This window comes from Herpailurus yagouaroundi, unplaced genomic scaffold (genome assembly GCF_014898765.1).
Source record: "Herpailurus yagouaroundi ecotype Mexico unplaced genomic scaffold, PumYag 198, whole genome shotgun sequence".
NCBI lineage: Eukaryota > Metazoa > Chordata > Mammalia > Carnivora > Felidae > Herpailurus > Herpailurus yagouaroundi.
In genome coordinates, this window is record NW_024412429.1 from 5,912,268 (window position 1) to 5,932,715 (window position 20,448).

At 39.1% G+C, this 20,448-nt stretch overlaps 1 protein-coding gene across 1 annotated transcript in view; it reads right to left on the reverse strand.

The window, feature by feature from the left end:
* Nucleotides 1-20,448, reverse strand: part of PACRG (parkin coregulated) — a 515,648-nt gene that overhangs the window by 219,969 nt on the left and 275,231 nt on the right. Inside the window, exon 3 of the mRNA XM_040448603.1 lies at nt 12,210-12,381. Coding sequence (XP_040304537.1) covers nt 12,210-12,381 — 172 coding nt within the window. The remainder of the gene's footprint in view (nt 1-12,209; nt 12,382-20,448) is intronic.

Genomic DNA, 20,448 nt, shown 5'->3' on the forward strand with positions numbered 1-20,448 from the left:
TTTCTTTCTTTCGTGAACAACTGAATCCAAGCAATATGCCCTGATGATTTTGGTCCCACTGCAATACCACCAAGGTCTATACTTGATCTAATTCATTTTCTGTTTAACATTTTTATTATAACTTGGATGAGAGTTATAGAATTCAAATCTATTAACTTTTCAATGACCCAAAGTTAGGAAGTCTGCAGAGATATGACCATGAAGGGCCACCATGAAGGTGAAAATAATAATTTGTTCTTACTATCATCTTGATTTGGCACTGTGCTAAACACTCTACTTATATGATTTGTTAATCCTTACATCATTTCTGGGCAGTAGGTTTTATAATCCCCTGGAGGAAATGAAATAATTAATTTGCCAAAACCATACAGCTAGTTAATCACAAGCTGGAGTCTGCTTTGCATGAGCTCAAGGCCTGTGCTCAGAGTGGTTAGACCCAACTTCCTCCCAGCATCTCACCAAGTCCTGGTGGAAATGAAGCCAGACTTGGAACCTGTTCAGGAGAGAGGTTCAGAGCTGCACAGCAAACACAGACTTTAACATGGACTTTGGGCAATGAGACTAGATACCTGCTGGGTCCTGAGCTCAAGCAGCTTGTTCTTAAGGGTCATGGTGGAGCTTAGTTTTCTGGCATCTTCTGAGCCAGTAAGCAACACTCTGTAGTGGGACTATACTTCGACTAGAACTCAGCCCTACATGGAAGGATGAAGACTTGCAGATGAAATTTTAGCCTTGGCAAGTAAAAACTCTTGCCCTTATCAAGACAGACAATGATGATGGTAATGATGATGATGGTGATGGTAACTATTATACTTACACTAGGCGCTCTGCTAAGAGCTTGAAATGTATTCACTCATTTAATCACTCAAATAACCCATAAGTTGGGTACCATTCTTCTGCCAATTTCAAAAACTGAGCCTCAACATGGTTAACTTGTCTAAAAGCTGGTAAGTGGCAGAGTTAGGATTTGGACCAAATGGTCTGACTTCAGAGACTCTGCTCTTAACCATCACATGATATGGAAAATTGAGGACAGCCAATACGTGATGAATTCAGTTTTAAAATGTACTATTTCTATTTTTAGCTCTTTATCCCTTTCATTCGACTGTGGGTTTTTTTTTGGTTTGTTTTTTGTTTTTTGTTTTTTGGCATGGACAGCTATACGCTCCATTTCCATCACCTCTGCTACCTCTCTCATTTTTGTTTTCCATTTCTCTCATTCATCTTCCCTACTCAAACAGGGCTGGGCCCAATTTCCACTCCCCATTACAGGTTCAGAAAGAATCTTTCCTCTGGTGAGTGACCAGCTGACTGTTCAAATATTTCTGGGGTTGTCTAACCCCTGCCTCAGAGAGCTATCACCCTGCATCTATGAACACGTTATTTCTGTACAGGAAATTTTGTAGAGTGACACCAGCTTTATATTATGACTTCTTAAATGGGGAATTAAAGATGGCAACTGACAGGTTAAGTGTGAGAGAAATGGGTAGAGAGGAAGGAGGAAAGAACAGTGACCATCCGAGAGTTGGGTATTATAATCCCACCATGATTGCTCGTATTCAACACAACACTTACCACTTGTTAGAAGCCTGCTTTCCACACAACCTCATAATGATCACAACTCTCTGAGGTATGTATTAAATTCCTTATTTTGGAGATGCAGATTCATCTCATAAGCTCAACGAGTTGGACTAAATTGCACAAAATGGTACAGAGAGCAGCAGAAGCAAAGGCCATGTTCATGGCCTTTCCAGTGGCCATGCTAATTCTCGAAAAGGACAGAGGAAGGTGGTCTTTAGCAACAGCTACTGAAAGTTCACAAGATGGAGGTGACTTCCTCAGAAAATGGATGTTTTAAGCTATAAGATTCCAGATTCCGTTTCCCTCCATAGCTATGGATTCTCATTTGGGAATCTGAATTGGTCAGTGTAAGTTAGGTGTGCTGCAGGAACAGATAAACCCCAAAGTCTCACTGGCTTGGCAGAGAAAAGGAGAATCTCATATGCCCAGTAGACATCCAATTCAGGTTAACACTGGGCACGAAGAGAGATAGAGGGCCATGCATTGTCTCCAAAAAGCTTAGTTTGGAGGGAGCACACACTTCTTCTATTCACAGACCAACGGCAGTTAGCCCCATGGTTCTGCATAACTGCATAACAGAACTGCTAGGGGCCTGAGAGATATTTGGTGCTCAGTAAATGTATCTGATGTGGAATTCATGTTCTTTGGGGAAACTGACCCTTCTCCTTTCCTCTAACCTGTACTATGGGCAGCTTGCATGACCTAGGTTAATCCAGGATATCCCATCCCCCTTGACCACAGTGCAAGGCTGAGCATGTGCCCCTCGATGGGATATCCACAGCGAATCTTTAACTTTTACTTTTTCTGGAGAGTCAGGGACAATGACACCTTGTCTTTTTACAGGTGTAAGTAAGTAAGCATGTAGTCCCAGGATCTACTGGGCACATTTGGAGGCTAAAAGGGAGCCAGCTTTAAATGACCTTGAATGAAACAAAGCAGAGGGTGACAATGGTGAGCCACCAGATTAAACCTTCCTGGGATTGACACTCATCTCTGCGTTGTTCAGTTATGTAAATTATTAAGCAAACCTGACTGACAATTTGAATTTTTTTTTTTTTTGCATTTTGTAACCAAAATAATCCTAATGGGCCCCTTTTCCATATTTTCAGAACAAATTAGCTATTTCCTTCTTAAATTAAAAACCATTACTTTTTTATGGTTATCACTTTAAAAATAATTTACCTGGAAAATTTCGATGTATATAAGTAAAAATTATTAGATCACAAATAAAGAGTAATGCATTTCACTTGTGCTTGCTCCTTTCTAATTAAATACAATTCTCAAGACCATTTTTTGTGTTGTGATATGAACTCTCATGCTTTATCCTTAACTGGTATATTTTTTTCCCATTGAGTATTCTTTAACAAGAGTATTTTGCTTTGTCAAATGTCATTGTTGCCTGAATGTTAAGTGGCTTTGGCTGTGTCTGTGCATGTTTATCCTTTATAGCTGGGTGACCTCCACTCATTAGAGCTCTCCTAATGAGGCCACTGTCCTATGTGGTGTCTATTTGTAGATCTGTGATATTTCTGTAATTCTCCAGCCTCTGGAGTCACCTTGCCTTCTAGTAGACCATCTCACAAATGTACGTTACTACTCATAAACAAAAAGAATCACCTGAAAGAATGTAAGATGAATAAACAAAAAATTGATCTCTCCACTTAAATAATTTCCCTAGCCGATGCAAAGCATTATGTCACTATACTCTTTATTCGCTGCTTCATATTAGGGATTCTTACACAATAGTTTTTGTATTATATACATTATGGTGGCAAGCCTAAATGGCCACTTCGCAGTTTTGATTATGACACCTATACAAATTTTAGTGTGGAGGGCAGTTATGTACCTGATTAAATTAATTTTGCCAATATTTTGATGTATCGACTATGTACTAGCAAGCCCATTAGATGCTGTTGGGAATATGTTACTTTCTAACATTATGTTCTAAGTGACTGCAAGAAAGGAAGATAGAAAGTTCTGTGGGGGAGGGAAGGTGGGGTGGGGAGAGGGCTGGAGTTTAGGATAGGCAAGGAGAGGAGAAACAGAAGAGGTTCCATAGAACAATTCTATTAGAGCTGGGCTTTGAAGGTCCCTTATCATTGAGGCATTTGGGGATGGGAGAGTGGGCATTCTCGAAAGAAAGCAAAGGTACGGGATAAGAAGTTTTATAGCACATCTGCTTTGGCTATAGCACAGGGCATACAAAGGGAAGTGCAGTTGACCTTTGAACAACACGACTACATGGATCCACTTATATGCAGGTTTTTTTCAATAAATACAGTACAGTACTATAAATATACTTTCTCTTCCTTATGATTTTCTTAATGACATTTCCCCTAGCTTACTTTATTGTAAGAATTCAGTATATAATACGCATAGCATATAAAATATGTGTTAATCACCTGTTTATGCTATCACTAAGGCTCCCAGGCAACCATAGACTATTAATAGTTAAGTTTTGGGGGAGTCAAAAGTTTCTAGTGTTGAAAGACCTATGACTCTAAATGGAAATTTCCCAGGACAATGAATGAACACATAGCTGCATGAGTGCATATCAACATGAAATTTGACATCACCATGTGGAGAGTATCCAGAAAGCTTTCAGAGGTTGGGAGATAGAGGCCACAGGCAAATGGCTGAAAACCCCAATGGCATCAAGATGTTCAAAGCAAGGTAAGAACCTGGGAGGCCACAGAGACGTGACCTCAAAATTCTGAATGGACATTATTTTCAACATAGCCAAACTAATAATCAAGTGTGATGGAAGGATTTCCAGATAATAAGGACTAAAACTACACCTTTCATACACTTCCAGGAAACTACTGGAACGTGTGCACTATAAAAATGATGAGGAAAATAAGACACACAGCTAGGGAAAAAGAGGGTAAACCTGAGAGAGGAGTAACAATGTCTCAGGTCACCAGATTGGAGCAGAAAGATGGAGGGTGGAAGGACCAAAGTCTACAGAAAAAGAAAATTGATGGGTTACCTGATGTTCTGAACATTTGGAAAACAACATTCATTTGCTAGATCTTGAAGCATTTGAAAAAAAATAGTAAGTATATACAAATCAAGCAAACCACAGGAAAGACAATGATCAATGCTGAGACAGGTTGTCTAAAGAAAGAAATGTAACCGTAGATGTGTGATTCGCGACAAACAAGACTGGTGTGATCACAGTAGTGTAACAGCTGATTATGGATCTGACCAAAATAGTGACATGACTGTATCACAAAGATGGTGGGGGGAAGAAGATAAACTTGTGGAAGAGAGTTAAATGTTTAGAAATTGAGATATAATTGACATACAATGTTAGTTTCAGGTGTATACTGTAATGATTTGGTGATTATATAAATTGCAAAATGATCCCTACAACTAGCCTAATTAACATCTGTCACCACATATAGTTACAAACATTGTTTTCCTGTGATGAGTGCTTTTAATACCTACTGTCTTAGCAACTTCTAAATACCAACAAAATATTGTTAACTACAGTCACCATGCTGTACATAACATCCCCCATGACTTCTTTGTTTTATGACTGGAAGTGTGTACCTTTTGACCACTTTCACCCATTTCTCCCACCCCCAACACCCAACCTCTGGCAATCACCAATCTGTTCTTTGTATCTATGAACTTGTTTTTCGTTTTGTTTTGTTTTAGTTTCTTGAGATTGCACATATAAGTGAGACCATATGGTGTTTGTATTTCTCTGACTTATTTCATGTAGCATAATGCCCTTGAGGTCCACCCATGTCGTTCAAAAATTGTAAGATGTCTTCATTTTTTTATGGTTGAGTAACATCCCATAATATATATACCACAGTTTCTTTATCTGTTTACCTATCAACGGGCACTTAGGTTGTTTCCATATCTGGCCATTGTAAATAATGCCGCAGTGAACATGGAGGTACACATACCTTTTTGAGTTAGTGTTTTTGTTTCTTCGGATAAATACACAGAAGTAGAATTGCGAGATCATATGTTAGTTCTTTTTTACATTTTTTGAGGAACCTCCATACTGTTTTCCACAGTGGCGGCACCATTTTATATTCCCACTAACAGTGCAAGAGGGTTGTGCTTTTCTCCATATCCTCGCCAACACCTGTTGTCTCTTGTCTTTTTGATAGCCGTCATTCTAACAGATGTGAGGTGACAGCTCATTGTGGTTTTGATTTGTATTTCCCTGATGTTAAGTGATGTTGAGCATCTTTTCATGTGCCTTTCATGTGCCTGTATGTCTTCTGTATGTCTTCTTTGGAAAAATGTCTATTCAAATCCTCTGGCCATTTTTAAAAATTGGATCTGTTTTTTTGTTATTGAGTTGTATGAGTTCTTTATATATTTTGGATATTAACCCCTTATCAGATACATGATTTGCAAATATTTTCTTTCATTCGGGAGGTTGCCTTTTCATTGTATTTATTTGGCTTTTGTTGTGAGAGCTAGCTTGTAATCTTACTTGGTAACTGGCAGTCCCACTAAAATCGTATGGTTGGGAACAATCAGACAGTGGGGACAATCTCTCAAGGAAGTTCCCAGACCAAGACATATTTTTTTTTTTTTTTGTGATTAGTAACTATTTCTCTCATTTATCTGTAGTCATAACAGACTATTTGGGTTTCCTTTTGTCATCCTACTTTTTTCATTTTTTACATGCTACCTTGGCTTTTTTTAAGTTATTGCCTTAGCTTCATTTTTCATTTTTCTTTCCCTGGTACTTCATATGATAACCACCTATTTTAGCCCACTAATGATTTCTTTTAAGGCCTAAAAACTTGAAGTCATATTTTTCTAATTATTCATAGCATGAATGAAGCAATATCTCTTGATTTCCTAAATGTAAGATGGAAAATGATCATTCATCTGTTTCCACCAACTCATCCCTTACCTTGTTCTCATTCCCGGCATCTTCTGGGAGGATCTGGTGTGTCAAGCGTAATCTTGGCCCTGGTCGGCTTTGCCCTGACCCTGCAGCAGCAGCAGACACTGGGGGCTTGTTAGAAACCCAGTTCTCAGATCCATCTCACAGCTGCTGTGTGGAACCTGCATTTCACCAGGTCTGCAGGTGATTCCTATGCACGCTGAGGTTGGGGACATGGCGCTCTAGAGGCAGGCTGTCCCCTTGGATTGGCAAGATCACAAATCTTAGAGCTGAAGGTCAGACAGTGGAGGACCAGTATCATATTGTCTCTCAGTCAAGAGGTTTTCTCTTCTTCCAGAGGGAGATTTAGGTAGCTGTTTTTTTTGTTTTGTTTTGTTTTGTTTTTAAAACATGATGCCATGGCCTTCCAAGAACCAAGGCTCATGCTAATTACATCTTTACCTAGAATATTTTTATCAATATAAACTGATCCTCTTTATACACATGAAACTTTTTTATATTAAATTCTACTTTTCTACAATTAAAATAACTGCTCTTCCCTTCTGTTTTCCCTATTTGTCCCAATATATCTTTTACTTTCACGTATTTTTAATTTTTAAAAATTATGTAATTTATTTTTTAAATTTACATCCAAGTTAGTTAGCATATAGTGCAACAATGATTTCAGGAGTAGATTCCTTAGTGCGCCTTACCCATTTAGCCCATCCCCCCTCCACAACCCCTCCAGCAGCCCTCTGTTTGTTCTCCATATTTAAGAGTCTCTTAAGTTTTTGTTCTCCTCTCTGTTTTTATATTATTTTTGCTTCCCTTCCCTTAAAGTCCTCATATGAGTGAAGTCATATGATATTTGTCCTTCTCTGACTAATTTCGCTTAGCATAATACCCTCTGGTTCCATCCATGTAGTTGCAAAAGGCAAGATTTCATTCTTTTTGATTGCCGAGTAATATTCCTATATATATATATATATATATGTATATATATATATTTACATATATATACCACATCTTATTTATCCATTCATCCATCGATGGACATTTGGCTCTGTCCATACTCTGGCTATTGTTGACAGTGCTGCTATAAACATTGGGGTACATGTGTCACTTCGAATCAGCATACCTGTATCCCGTGGATAAATACCTAATAGTGCAATTGCTGGGTCGTAGGGTAGTTCTACTTTTAACTTTTTGAGGAAACTTCATACTGTTTCCCAGAGTGGCTGCACCAGTTATTTTTAAACTCTTTAAGTATTATTTAGTTTTATATACACAGAGAAAGTTTATATTCGGTTTATTCCCCACAAACCAATTGCAAAGTCAATTGTCACAGCTAATATATTTGACTTCATGTTTTTCACCTTATTTTGTGCTTTTGACTCATGGCACTTCCTTGCTGTCTACTCAGTGTTTGTCACTTTAATATGTATGTTCTGTTTTGACCACTTCCATCTTTCCCATTGATTTTGAAGGCTTAGACCCAAGTTTCCTGGACTTTTATACACATTAACTCCAAAATGATTACTTGAGATTTCATGCAGTTTTCAAATTCTTTTTCCAACAACTATTTAAACTGAACTTGAGATTCGGTGGCTCTTAATTCACACTATGACATCCTCATTTTGGGGTTCTTAACTTTGCTTTACTTTCTGAGAGTTAAAGCATACTGTCAGTAACTTCTTGTACGACAGGCAAGTGGACATTATGCTGATAAGTCTTTTTCCCCTCAAATGTTCATGCAGTTTGTTATATACATCATGTCTTTTGCTCATGTGAACTGGATGAAATGTACTCAAGGTGTTTCTCTTCTGATTCTCATCGTTGTCCCAGATTAATGTTGGAAAAATTCTTAGCCCTGGTTATTTTTATTTCTTTGTTGTGTAGCCTTTTTCCTAATGTTTAAATGTCTGTCTAAATGTCTAAATGTTTGAAGGGCTTTTCTTTATGTTATAATCTAAGCTTTTTGACTAAATGTGCCTAGATATGGGTCTCTCTTTATTCATTGTCTTTAGACTGCAACGAGCTTTTTCTACCTGCAAAATAAGGGGTATTTTCTATCTCAGAAAAAAAATGTCTTTCAATCACCTTTGCCATTATCATTTCTATTCCCATTGTTTTGATGTTTCCTCTTGGGACTCCCTAGAACTGTTAGCTCCTGTTTATGTCTCTGTTCTCCATTTTATATTCTTTCTCACCTTATTTTTATCTTGTCTTTTCTGAGAGAGCGTCCTAAGGTGGTGGCCTCCATTGACAATTCGGTGCTGCGCAGATGATGATCATTCCCGATGCCGCTGTGCAGATGTTATCTTTAGTCTCTTGACTAAAGAGTCTTTGTCTGAGTCTGAGTCTTGACTCAGAGTCTTTTGTGCTCTGTCATCTTTAGTCTCCCTGTCTCGCTCAGCATTGGTTTATTTTCATTTCAGTCTTGTCTCCTCTTGTGGGTTTCCGCCTCTGTCTCCTAGAGGCCACATCTTCCTGCATCCCGAGGATGTCATACAACTTTCTACAGGTTTCTTCTGGATCCTACACTAAATGTCACTGAGGTATTCTTTTTCTGTCACTGTTCCAGATATTTCCTTCTTGTGTGAAGCAGCGTTTTATGAATGGCCCCATGTGGCGGTGTTATTGTTATCGTTCTTGCTTCTACTGAAGAGAGAGATTCCCACAATCAGCATTTGTGGTTGCTCTCGGCACCTCTTCATCCTCCTGGACACCAGTGGAATCCCCTTCTGAGTTTAATATGCAAAGTTTCTAGAGGTTCCTCCCTGGAATTGTTCTGCTGTATTTTGATGGATTTATGTTTTCCTAATTGGATGGAGTAAATGGAAATCTACAGCCCATGGTTCAGGTTGCTGAGAGAGTTCATCTCATCCTTGACTACAAAGTTTTCTGGTTGCTCTCAGCAATCAGTGCTCCCTTGCCAACCCTGACTACTTTATACTGGTACTTTCTTGGAGTTTCTGACCTAGAATAACCCAAAAAGTGGGAGGTAAGGGGAACAACTGTAAAGCAGCATAAATGGAATGAGGTGTTAGGTGTGTGCTCTTCTGGTTATTACTGAATGACCCCACTTGGGGTCTTGAACAAAAGACAGAATGAGAAAGAAAAGGGTCTTCTTACCTGTTTTCACATTAGAAAGTCTAGAGTCGTTGAATGTGTCTAATTTTTTTTTGTATTGGTGTGACGAGCCTTGTAATTAACTGAAATCACCCCCAGATTCTAGAAGTAGATAGGAAGCCCATTCCCCTTCTTAGCCTTGCTGGGAGTTTTTATATTTTGCTTTACTACTAGAGGTATTAGTTAGAATTCAAGAAAAACTATTCAAAAACTGCCAGCTGGTGATGGTGACATTAATTTTTGCCCCTGGAGAGAGCCAAAATCATTCTAATATTACAGCTTGAAAGTAAGGCACACACCCCTATTAACGTGCTATGCCAATTATGTGTATCAGCCTGCTTCTAGATCAGCTAGCCTCATTCCAAAATTCACCTGAAAGATTTAGTTTTTTGCACGTAATATTTTTCACACTGTGATGGAACTGTGCATGATCTTACATAATCAGTATTCCTTCCCGAGGGGGAAAAAAATTGGCTTTCAGTGATGTAAACAGATGGAGAAGTAAGCCAAGGTAGATTCAGGATCAGTATATAGTAGCAGAAGCCCAGGAAGAAAAGCAACGATATCTACCAGAATAAATTTTCATTGCCTCTGGAACCTTGAATTACCAAATTCATATATAGTTAATTTTACCTGACAAAACACGTTTACTGAATTCTTAATAATGTTTTCACTTGTGAGCAAATGACCTCTAGGATGTGCATACTGTGAATTTTGTCCCTAGAACACATCACTTCTCTCTTAACTCGTTTAAACATCTCTAAAATACAGATCAAACAAAACTGAAAATCAATTCACCTTGGTCTGCAATGCTCTGCTTTGGTATGTTTTAATTGTAAACAGTATATCAAAATATTACTTAGAAACCCTCTTTCTGCCCATCAGTGTTTTTAAAGGAGATGTGAGCAAAAAAGTCCCGAGAAGACAGTGGTTCTAATAAGATCAATTTCTTTTAAAGAAAAGAACAGACTTCCGGATGTTGCTGGTATTCTGCTGGGGGCAGGAGGAGAAGGATCGTGTACTGTAAAGATAGGTTCTGGGGAGAATGTTCTGGGCCTTTCTATTTGTCAATAAAACTTGTGCATCATTCTTTAGAAAATGTAGCATTTCAGCTAGAATTTAACATGTTCAAAAATTGTGAGCTGTTAGAATAAATCACATTTGGAAAAGGTTTCACTGTAACTCAGTGTTATATATCCTTCCTGAAGGACTTCAGAGATCAGCCCGTCACTCCGCTGATGCACAAAGGGAAAGGAAAATGCTTTTAAAGTGTGGTTTCTCTCTCCATGTTACTTTTCACAGCAGGTCGCCTGTCCTTTCACCTGGTTTTACTTCCGTGTCTTGGTGGAGATCTGGAGTGGTCAGTTACAGATCTCTGACAAAAAAAAAAATATCTCAAAAACATGAGAGGAAGTTTCGGGGTTGATTCACTTTCAACAGTGACAGCAGGACTGCCCCAAACCTGGAATTCTAATGAGGCCTAATTCAAATCAATAAAAAGGTCACCATGGATAAGATTACATGAGCCAGGCTGTGGGACATGACCCAATGTTGAACCATTTAGTTCTTGTTTTGGTCAAAGCACATGACAAGGGCACCTATGAGACAGTGAGGGTGGGGTTCCCCCAGAGGCTGGGAGACTAAGCAGGTGACCTGTCAATCATCCCAGGAAGTCCTTCATCCTGGACTAGGGAATAAGGCAGAGCTGCCTAGGGCAGTTGTGGCTGGGAAACGGTGGGATATCCCTGTCCAGGAGGCGCTCAGCACCACCCCTCTGCTTTCTATCAGCAGCAGCAGTGTAGATGGGCAACCGGTGCACACACAACTGGGGCATGATGGTGGATGGTGGCCCAGACCTGGCCATTCAGACTTGAGAGGCCGGCCGTCCCCTCCTGGAGTCTCATCCCAATACGATGGCTCCATTATAAGGGCCAACAGCAGCTGTGAAGCAACATGAGGACAACTTGGGCCTTGTTTGGGAGCCATTACAGGCCATCCCATGAGTGCAAATCTGAGAAACGCTTTGGGAGAGGGTTTTCTTCAGCCAGCTCGTCCAAAGGGACTCATATCTGAAGAATGTGGCCATGGAAAGAAAGCATTTCATTCTATAAACAAAGAGATGACGTCAATGACAGGGTTACTCTAGAGTTTCCCTATATTACAGATAAAAAATTTCAAATATTTACTAATAGTAATTCTCCATTCCAGACTTTTTTTCCTTAAAATTACGAATCCTACTACCTAAAAGATACTAAACGTGATTGGGTTTATATTGTAATTTAAAAATTAGGGATGTCATTTTAAAAGAACTTGGAAGTCAGTGGTAGCGTTTAATACAAAGACACATACTTGACTTCTGCATGTGTAAATTAATCTTAATGCTTGTGTCATTACTGGGGAGCAGCTTAAGTTGGCATAAACCCCATGTAATTTATTTATGTGGTTAGTCTTCGGTGCACGATCAATGATGGGACATAGTAGATTTGGGATGTCTGGCCCTGTAAGTCAATTTATAAAATTCCCGCAAAACCTGGGGAAAGCGTCAGCCTGTTGTGTTTTATTGTTTAATTAGCAAGTTGTCAAAAAGCGGCACCTTATAAGCTGAATGATGCTTTTTCACCTGTTCACTTACTTTTTATCGGGATAATGAGCTGTGGAATGACAGGAAGAATCTTGTTCCCCCCGTGTTCCAGCATGTCGTGGATTCCTTGCCGGGCAAAAAACTCGTAGGGAAATGTCATTTCACAGAGCCCCTCAAAAAACAGAGGCAAATAATGATGGTAATCCAGCTTCTCGATTTCCACCTGAAAGGAGAGAGAAGAAATGCCATGTGAAGACAACACTGGGGCGAAGCGTGGCCGGACCAGCTATGAAGCTGCCAACCAACTCAGGGGAAGCACATTCTCCAGGACTTTGGGAACATTTTACAAAGCAACTCGTCTCACAACCTGAAGTACATCATCATGTCTTTATTCTATTAGCAATGGGGTTACAATCACCGCCCTTTCAATTTCAAGAGATTAAAACAATAATAATCGACACTGGGAGCATTTCAGTATTTGTTTTGGGGATCTTCGTTAATATTTCACTCTTTGGCACAAATGCAATACTGAAAAGGATTCAAGGAGTCTATCGTGTGTATGTTGAAACATATACGTGAAAACAAAATGAAAAAAAAAAACAGTTGAAAAGAGATTAGCATCTGAATTTCTAACAAGAACCTAATAGGGACTGCACATTAATACATTCTTGTGAAATGTGTCTTTTCGGGACCTGGCAAGTATGCGAATGAGGAATCAGATATGATTGCGAGAATGTTCCCTGGAACCTGCATGACAAGTGGAATCTTGGTCCTATCAAGACAGCTCAAAATCAAAATACCGCAGTCTCTCTCACCTGCCTCATCTGGGAACAGAGATATATCACTTTTTCCATTGCTACATTTTTCACCCTCAATGATGCCTCTGTGCCTCCTTGTCCCGATCTTTGCAGTAATATGCAGCACCAACGGGGGATAGAAACAAAAATTCTGGGGTTGAGAAAAGATATGATGTGTTGGGAGCTGCAGGGAATTTGTTCTAGCCCAGGCCCTTCCCTGTCTGCAGTATCCATGACCTGGCTTGCTACCTGCAAGGTGACAGAAGTGATGGTGATATCATGGATGGAAAGAAGCCAGCAGACTCAGACTGCTTTACAGAGCAAAGGGTGCGGCATTTCCAGTAAGAGGTGCACACTTGCCGTGTCTTCAAGTCCTTACGAATGCACGCAGCTTCCAATGATCACCTTATAATTAAATGAGGAGCTCATCAAGACCTTAGAGCAACCGCCTTTTCCATGAGGAGGTTTTTATACCCTCCAGCTCTCTCCCAGCTCTCTGGAGTCTCCAGCCACACACCTGCCTGTCCGTGGGTATGAGTAACTGGTAACCCTCCCACCACATTTCCAAGTGTCTACGGTAGGTCTCGGTGAATCAAATGTCCTGCAGTTTCCCAAGTGGGAGGTTTGTCTCCAGTCTGCTCATGGACCACCCAGCCAACTGGGGAAATAGGGGGTTAGGAGTTAAATGTTTAGCTGTTCTCTCAGAATTGACCTTGGAAAATGAATCCCACAGGGAGGTTTATACAGACATCAATTTTATTTTATATTCCTTGTATATTCATCAAATTTACTTTATTCACACTAAAATTTTGTGGAACATATAGCTAATGCCAACCTTCTCAAGGGTTTTTGTGTATTTGAACACATTTTAGAACACTATTTTGTACAATTAAAAAAATACTGCTACACCATTCAGCCTCTAAAAGGTACAATGTTATTATCTATAATTTTACATTGTAGCCTAACTTCTTAATAATATGTTATCTGTACCATATTTTTTCTATATTGTTGATGTTTTTCTAATTCTCTTTCTTTTAGCTGGTTGTCACATGTACATATGTCTCCTGTAAATAGCAAATTATTAAATTTTGTACTTTAACGTTATCTAAGGATTTTTATTTATTTTAATACATTAAGCCATTCACATTTATCGCTATGTCTAGTTTTATTTCTGTCATCTTCCTTTTTGGTCCCTGGTTGTTGTTTTACATCTACTTTCCATTTCTCTTTTGCAGCTTTATTAAAATGTAGATTTTTTTTCTCACTTTTTTCTGTAATGATGTGAAAGATAATACACCCTGTTTAAATATTTTATTGTGGCTATCTCATGTCTTTCGCAAACATTTTAAAACAAACTTTCATCACTTAAAGAAGCAAATTAAAAATCTCCTACTGGGGCGCCTGGGTGGCTTGGTCGGTTAAGTGTCCGACTTTGGGACTTCGGCTCAGGTCATGATCTCACGGTCCGTGAGTTCGAGCCCCGCGTCGGGCTCTGTGCTGACTGCTCAGAGCCTGCCGCCTGTTTCAGATTCTGTGTCTCCCTCTGTCTCTGCCCCTCCCCTGTTCATGCTCTGTCTCTCTCTGTCTCAAAAATAAATAAACATTGAAAAAAAATGAAAAAAAAATCTCCTACTAAGATTGCTGACATGCCATTTTTCCCCCTTGGAATTCTGTTGCTATGTTTCTTTGTATTGTTTGGGGCCACGATACCAACAACATCAACAACATCAGTTCATTTGATCCTTATAACAACTCTAAGGTAACAATTATCAGTATCTCAATTTTCAATATGGAGAACTGAGGCACTAAGAGGTTCAATAACTTGTCTAAGGTCTGCAGCTAGTAAGAGAGGTTGCTGGGATATGAACCCAGACTCTCTGGCTGCAGGACATAACACTCCTTCTTAGACTCTGTTGTTAGGCATAATTATAATCTCCTGGTGACCATTCCATTTATCCTCATGTCTCCATCCCCTTTATCATTACTAATGCAGGCTGTCTTAGTCTACTCAAACACTAATGTCGCCATAACTAATATCGCCATGGTTTGTCTACTGTATCTTTTCCCCTTCCTTCCTTCCTTCCTTCCTTCCTTCCTTCCTTCCTTCCTTCCTCCCTCCCTCCCTCTCTCCCTCCCTCCCTCCCTTCCTCCCTCCTTCCTTCCTTCCCCCGGCATTATGTTTTCACAGTATCTTTTCTGAGTAGCTTAAAGCTGTATTTGTTTTTTTCCTTCTTTCCCATTTCACAATATGTCTTAATAAATATTGAGCACACACTATTCTTATTCTCAGATGTTTTGAAAAGAAGGAAAGAGAAGCAATGGAAGAAAGAATAAAGGAGAGAGAGAGAGAGAGAGAGAGAGAGAGAAAAAAGCAGCAGCAATTGAGGGGCAACAAAATTGAATGGAAGACTGAGGGAGAGAAGTTGAGAAAGAAAAGATTACCTCTAGATCTCTAACTACAAGCTCACTGACCATAGCCGTTCATTTCTACCAGAAATCCTTTTCCCATGAGTTCTGCTGACCCATTTGACAATTATTTGGTATATCTGTTATCATTGTAGATCTGTTGCCTTAATGGAATAACAACTTGTCAGTATATTTTGAGGTCACAAGCTACTTGAAATAGTATAGATTGTTTCTCCGTTTGCTATAGGGCGACTTTTCTTGTACATAACTTTTTTACTACTTGAATATCTTCTAGGGTTCCTCTTTTTATTATAATATTGTTTTGGGTGAAGAATGTGGCCTAGGCCTTGGCAAATCCTCTGACGTTCCATTTACAATCAGGAGGTATCATGTATGTTTTGTTTAAAAATATATCTGACTTCTCTTTGATGTACTTTTCTTTTTTTTGTAGAGCTCCTGCCAGCTACGCATCGTTTTCATTTGTCCATGGTAAAGTTGTCTATGCTTCCTCACTCCTGTTCTCTCTTCAGCCCGCCTGTCTACCATTCATTCCACTGCAGGTGCATCTTCCCAGGTCGCCAGTGACCTTCACTTTGTCTAATCTTCAAGTCTCTTTTCTGTTCTCATTATGTGACACACTTGGCCCTGGGCCTCCTGACCCCACACCCCCAGCATTAGGGGCCGTCCTTGATTTCCTTCCTTCAAGTCAGGTGTTCAGTCCATCACTTTCCAATTGATTACATCTCCAAGCAAATTCTGATTGCATTTCCTTTCCCGCCATTTTGCATACATCCTGCTTAGTCTAAGCCATCAGCTTACTGCAACCAATAATGTCCTTGTCTCCACTTTTGCCTTCCCATTTCCATTCTCCATACTCTTGGGTCCTGATCTGTGGTTGCTCCTGACTCAAGTTTCAACAGGGCCTCCCTGATCCGTCCCCAGGTCCTGTTGCATCATACCATCCTTCTGCAACACTCTTCTCTGGAAGCACTGGTGCCTTTTGTTCCCTGACCAGACTAGCCTCGCTTGTTCCTCCTTAGACACTATCTTTGAAAGCTCTTCTCCCCTTCTCTCCAGCCCTCTGGGGTGTTGGCAACTCCTCGTATCTAGATTTCAGTTCAGTAAGACCCTCTTATCACTGCCGACCAACCCTGTGTGATTTGCTAGGTACACTTTACCATGTACTGATGGCAGTTTTTTAGGTTCTGTTGTTTAAGTTCTGTCATTGCCCGAAAGGGTGTTGGAAAGGCACAGAACAGGTGAATACTCAAGAAGCACGTGTTGAATTTCAGTTCTGACCTTTTGAATCTGTCCTCTGTGCTAACTCTTTGAGAGGATACTCAGTTAAGGGAACAATGGCCAGATGGTGAATGGCCATCTCTAGAGCCAAGACTGAGGACCGCAGCAAAGTGCACAGAGGGCCTGGTGTTGATCACTGGCCTTGTAGCATGACGGGGCCTGTAGGTTTCTATAGATTTAAATTTTCTACAACGTTATGTATTCTACAAATAAAATGCTACGTTTCCTCCATTGGGATTGCAATGATTATTTACATTTCAGGAATTTTATGAGTGTTTTAATAGACAATCAGGATGGTTTGCTTCTTGGTGTTTCTATTTAGCCTCATTAGAAATCATTTAGGGATTAATTTGCTATTCCATTTATTTTTAAAACTTCAGAAGGAAAAGTTTTGTTTTTCACAGTATCATCAAAACGAACATATTAATGTATGTCAATAATTAATATATTGGTAATAATAATACAAATTCTTTTTTAAAAAATATGGATGTTGAGAATAATTCAAGATGAAAACCAAAATTTAAAGAAAAGATAAATGAGGACATGGTGACTACTATCCCTTAGGATTTTTTTCAGTCGATGGTTTCTTTTGTTCATTTAGATTACAAAAGGTTATTTATTTACTGTTTATTTAGAAACAAACCTTTTCTCTAGTTATATCATAAGTAATTTTGGTCTTAGGCTAATTAGTTTTAATGACATATTACACTTTATAGTTCTTTAGTACTACTATAAAAATACTAGTTTTCAAACTTATAAACTTTTGGAAACTTTCTTCAACATTTATGCAAGAAGTCCAGAATTAAAAGAAATTTGTCTGAAGTCCATCAGAGAACAAGGGCCATTTTAGAGACATCAGGTAAAATTACATGGTAATAAACTGATCAATGATTACTTGGGACATTCACTCCAGGAACATCAATTAGTTTTACTCGCAGAATCTCTCTCTCTTTAAAATTTATGTTTCATAATTTTTTAAAGATCACACAGTACTCACAAGTTATCTCTAAATCTCGCAGTGACCTTTGGTCAAAAGCAATAAAATTCCAACTTTACCTGGCCCATCATATATAACTTCTTATCCCCGTAACAAATGTGTAAGGTAGTAATGCTATACTGAAAGGTCAGAAACACGACGAGGTTAATGATTTTCATTATAAACCTCAAATTAGAAACTTATCCTTACACTGTTCATATCTTTGCTTCAATTAGCAAAGGAAATATAATTGGAAATATCTGCTATTACAACTCCTATAATCAGAACCGAGGATCTTGCTTAAAAATCACAAACTAATCTAAAATAGTTTAGGTTATCTAATTATCTAATAGTATAATCATCTATTAATATATTATGATTTCATTTGGACTTATTATAGGATTTCTAAAATCAAGCTTCAGCTCCACTCTTCTTCCTTGAAGAGGTTGTTGAGTTATTGAAAGAGGTCTCACAAATTACATGGGCATTGCACACTGTCTTTTGGACAGTGTATGTAACATATTCCAAACATGGATGTACTTTTATTTTTCAAATGCATGTGGATGTGACTATGATGAATAACCGAAAGAATATCATTTTAAACGTTTTCAGTGATACTGAATATACAGTTAAAATTATGTACAGATACATGAATTTTTTGATGCAAAAATAAGATTTCTTAGCATGAAAAATGCTGTATGTCAAGTGTCAAAAAGAAGGACACCTCACACAGGCTGGAAGACAAGCTTAACGTGGATCCTTAAAGTCTGAAAAACACCAAAGTGTGTTCAATGCAAAGTCGATGTCAGGAAATCCTCAGACGCTAGACTTAAAGACAAAACCCAGAGTCACAGAGGTAATACGGTGTGGCTTGAGAGAATATCGGATATAGACCAGATGGGAAGCCTGGGACTGAGGTTTCAATGTCTCCAGAGTCCAGGCAAATAGGCCATTTGGTAAGTGAGGGGATAAGCTGAGATTCCTGCATATAAGTAGAACCCTAGAAGGGCTGCCCCTGTGAAAAGGGGGCCAGAAAGACTCTCATATATTTGTGGAAACAGAAAGAAAGTTTGTAGAAAGAGAAAGAGAGCTTGATGCGTGACAAAGCTCTTGATGGGAAAACTCTCCTTTGAGAAAGAGAAACCCAAAGGGAAATGTAAAGTCAAGGAATTAAGAAAAAAACATTGTTCCTCAACCCTGGGAAGGAAACTTCTGGGGCCCAGACAAAGCAAATGCCAAACTGTTAATACTTGCATCATCTAGGTGCATAGGGCTGCCACAGAAAATGCAACCCCGCTAACACTTACCACCATCGTGGTGATGGAGCCACCATAAGGAAGACTAACGAGACCAGTGAGCATGTGAATGAGCTCTGGAACTAGCAACTAGAAATTACAGAATAAATCTGGAAAGAATTTTTTTAAATGCTTAAAACGTAGAATATTTCATTCTTTAGGAAAGAACTAAATACAATTCCCGAAGAATAGAGAGCAGCATTAACTTAAGAATCCAGTCGTTGGTGAACAGGTTGACCCCAGATGAAAAGAAAAGGAGGGGACTGGGTCACAGAACCTGGAAGGCCAATGCAGAGGCAGCACAGGTGTCCGCCATCTGGGATGCTCCCACACGTGACCCAGGGGGGTTCCAGGGAGGCAGGAAAGGCAGTATTTGGAGAAATCATGCCTGCGCATCTTCAGACTGAAGGTGCAAATCTGGACGCTTTGCAGAAAAACTATCAACCTCCAAAGTCAAGGGAAACATTTAAAAGCATCTGAAGCAAAAGACGGATTACAGATAAACAATCAAAATTACACTTGAAATTACACTTCTCATTAACAAAATAGAGGCCACAAGACAGGGTAAAACTCCCTCAACACACTGAAAAACAATCTTCAGTGCCATACTTAGCCAAACCAGCATGCAAGATAAAGGCAAACTAAATGGATTTGACCAAGATGGAGATTTTTGTTTCTTTGTTTGTTGTTTTAACCCAGAGATCATCATCCTGACTGAAGGATGAAATGTACTAAAGAATAAGCTGAGCACAAGACAAAGAAATGAGATGCAAGAGATAATAGTAAATTGTTGAACAAATGGATAAGACCAAGTAAGCACTGACTATAAAAATTAAAAAAAAAAAAATCATCGATTGTGGTGAGGTTACAAAGTGAGGTCGCAATACTAGAAGCAAAAGTGGAGACGATGATAAGGTGATCTGAATCAAAGTAAGTTCCTTGCATTGATAAGGATGAGGAATAAGGTTATTGGTTAGCTTTAAAATTAATTAAGCATATTAAGGTGCAAGAGTACTCACTGAAAGAATAGAAATGAAATTAACTTTCAAGAGAGTAGAATGTAGTAGATGGAATAAAGAAAGCTCTATCGACAGAACATAGAGTCCTCCAACAGGAGGCTGGTCAAACATCCCCCCTGCCCCCAGGAAATGCATGAAGAGGACATAATATGTAGGATGAATCCAAATATATAAGTAACTATCACAAGTATAAATAGATTAAATTCTCTTATTAAAAGATTGTCGAGGCACCTGGGTGACTCATTTCAGTATAGCATCCGACTTCACCCCAGGTCATGATCTCACAGTTCGTGAGTTCGAGCCCCACATTGGGCTCTGTGCTAACAGCCTGGAGCCTGCTTCAGATTCTGTGTCTCCCTCTCTCTCTGCCCCTCTCCCCCTCGCATTCTGTCTCTCTCAGAAAATAAACATTAAAAAAAATTAAAAAAATATAATGGCACAGAAAAGTGAAAAAAAAAGGTAATTGTAAGTATGATCTAGGATAAATTCCTGGAAGGG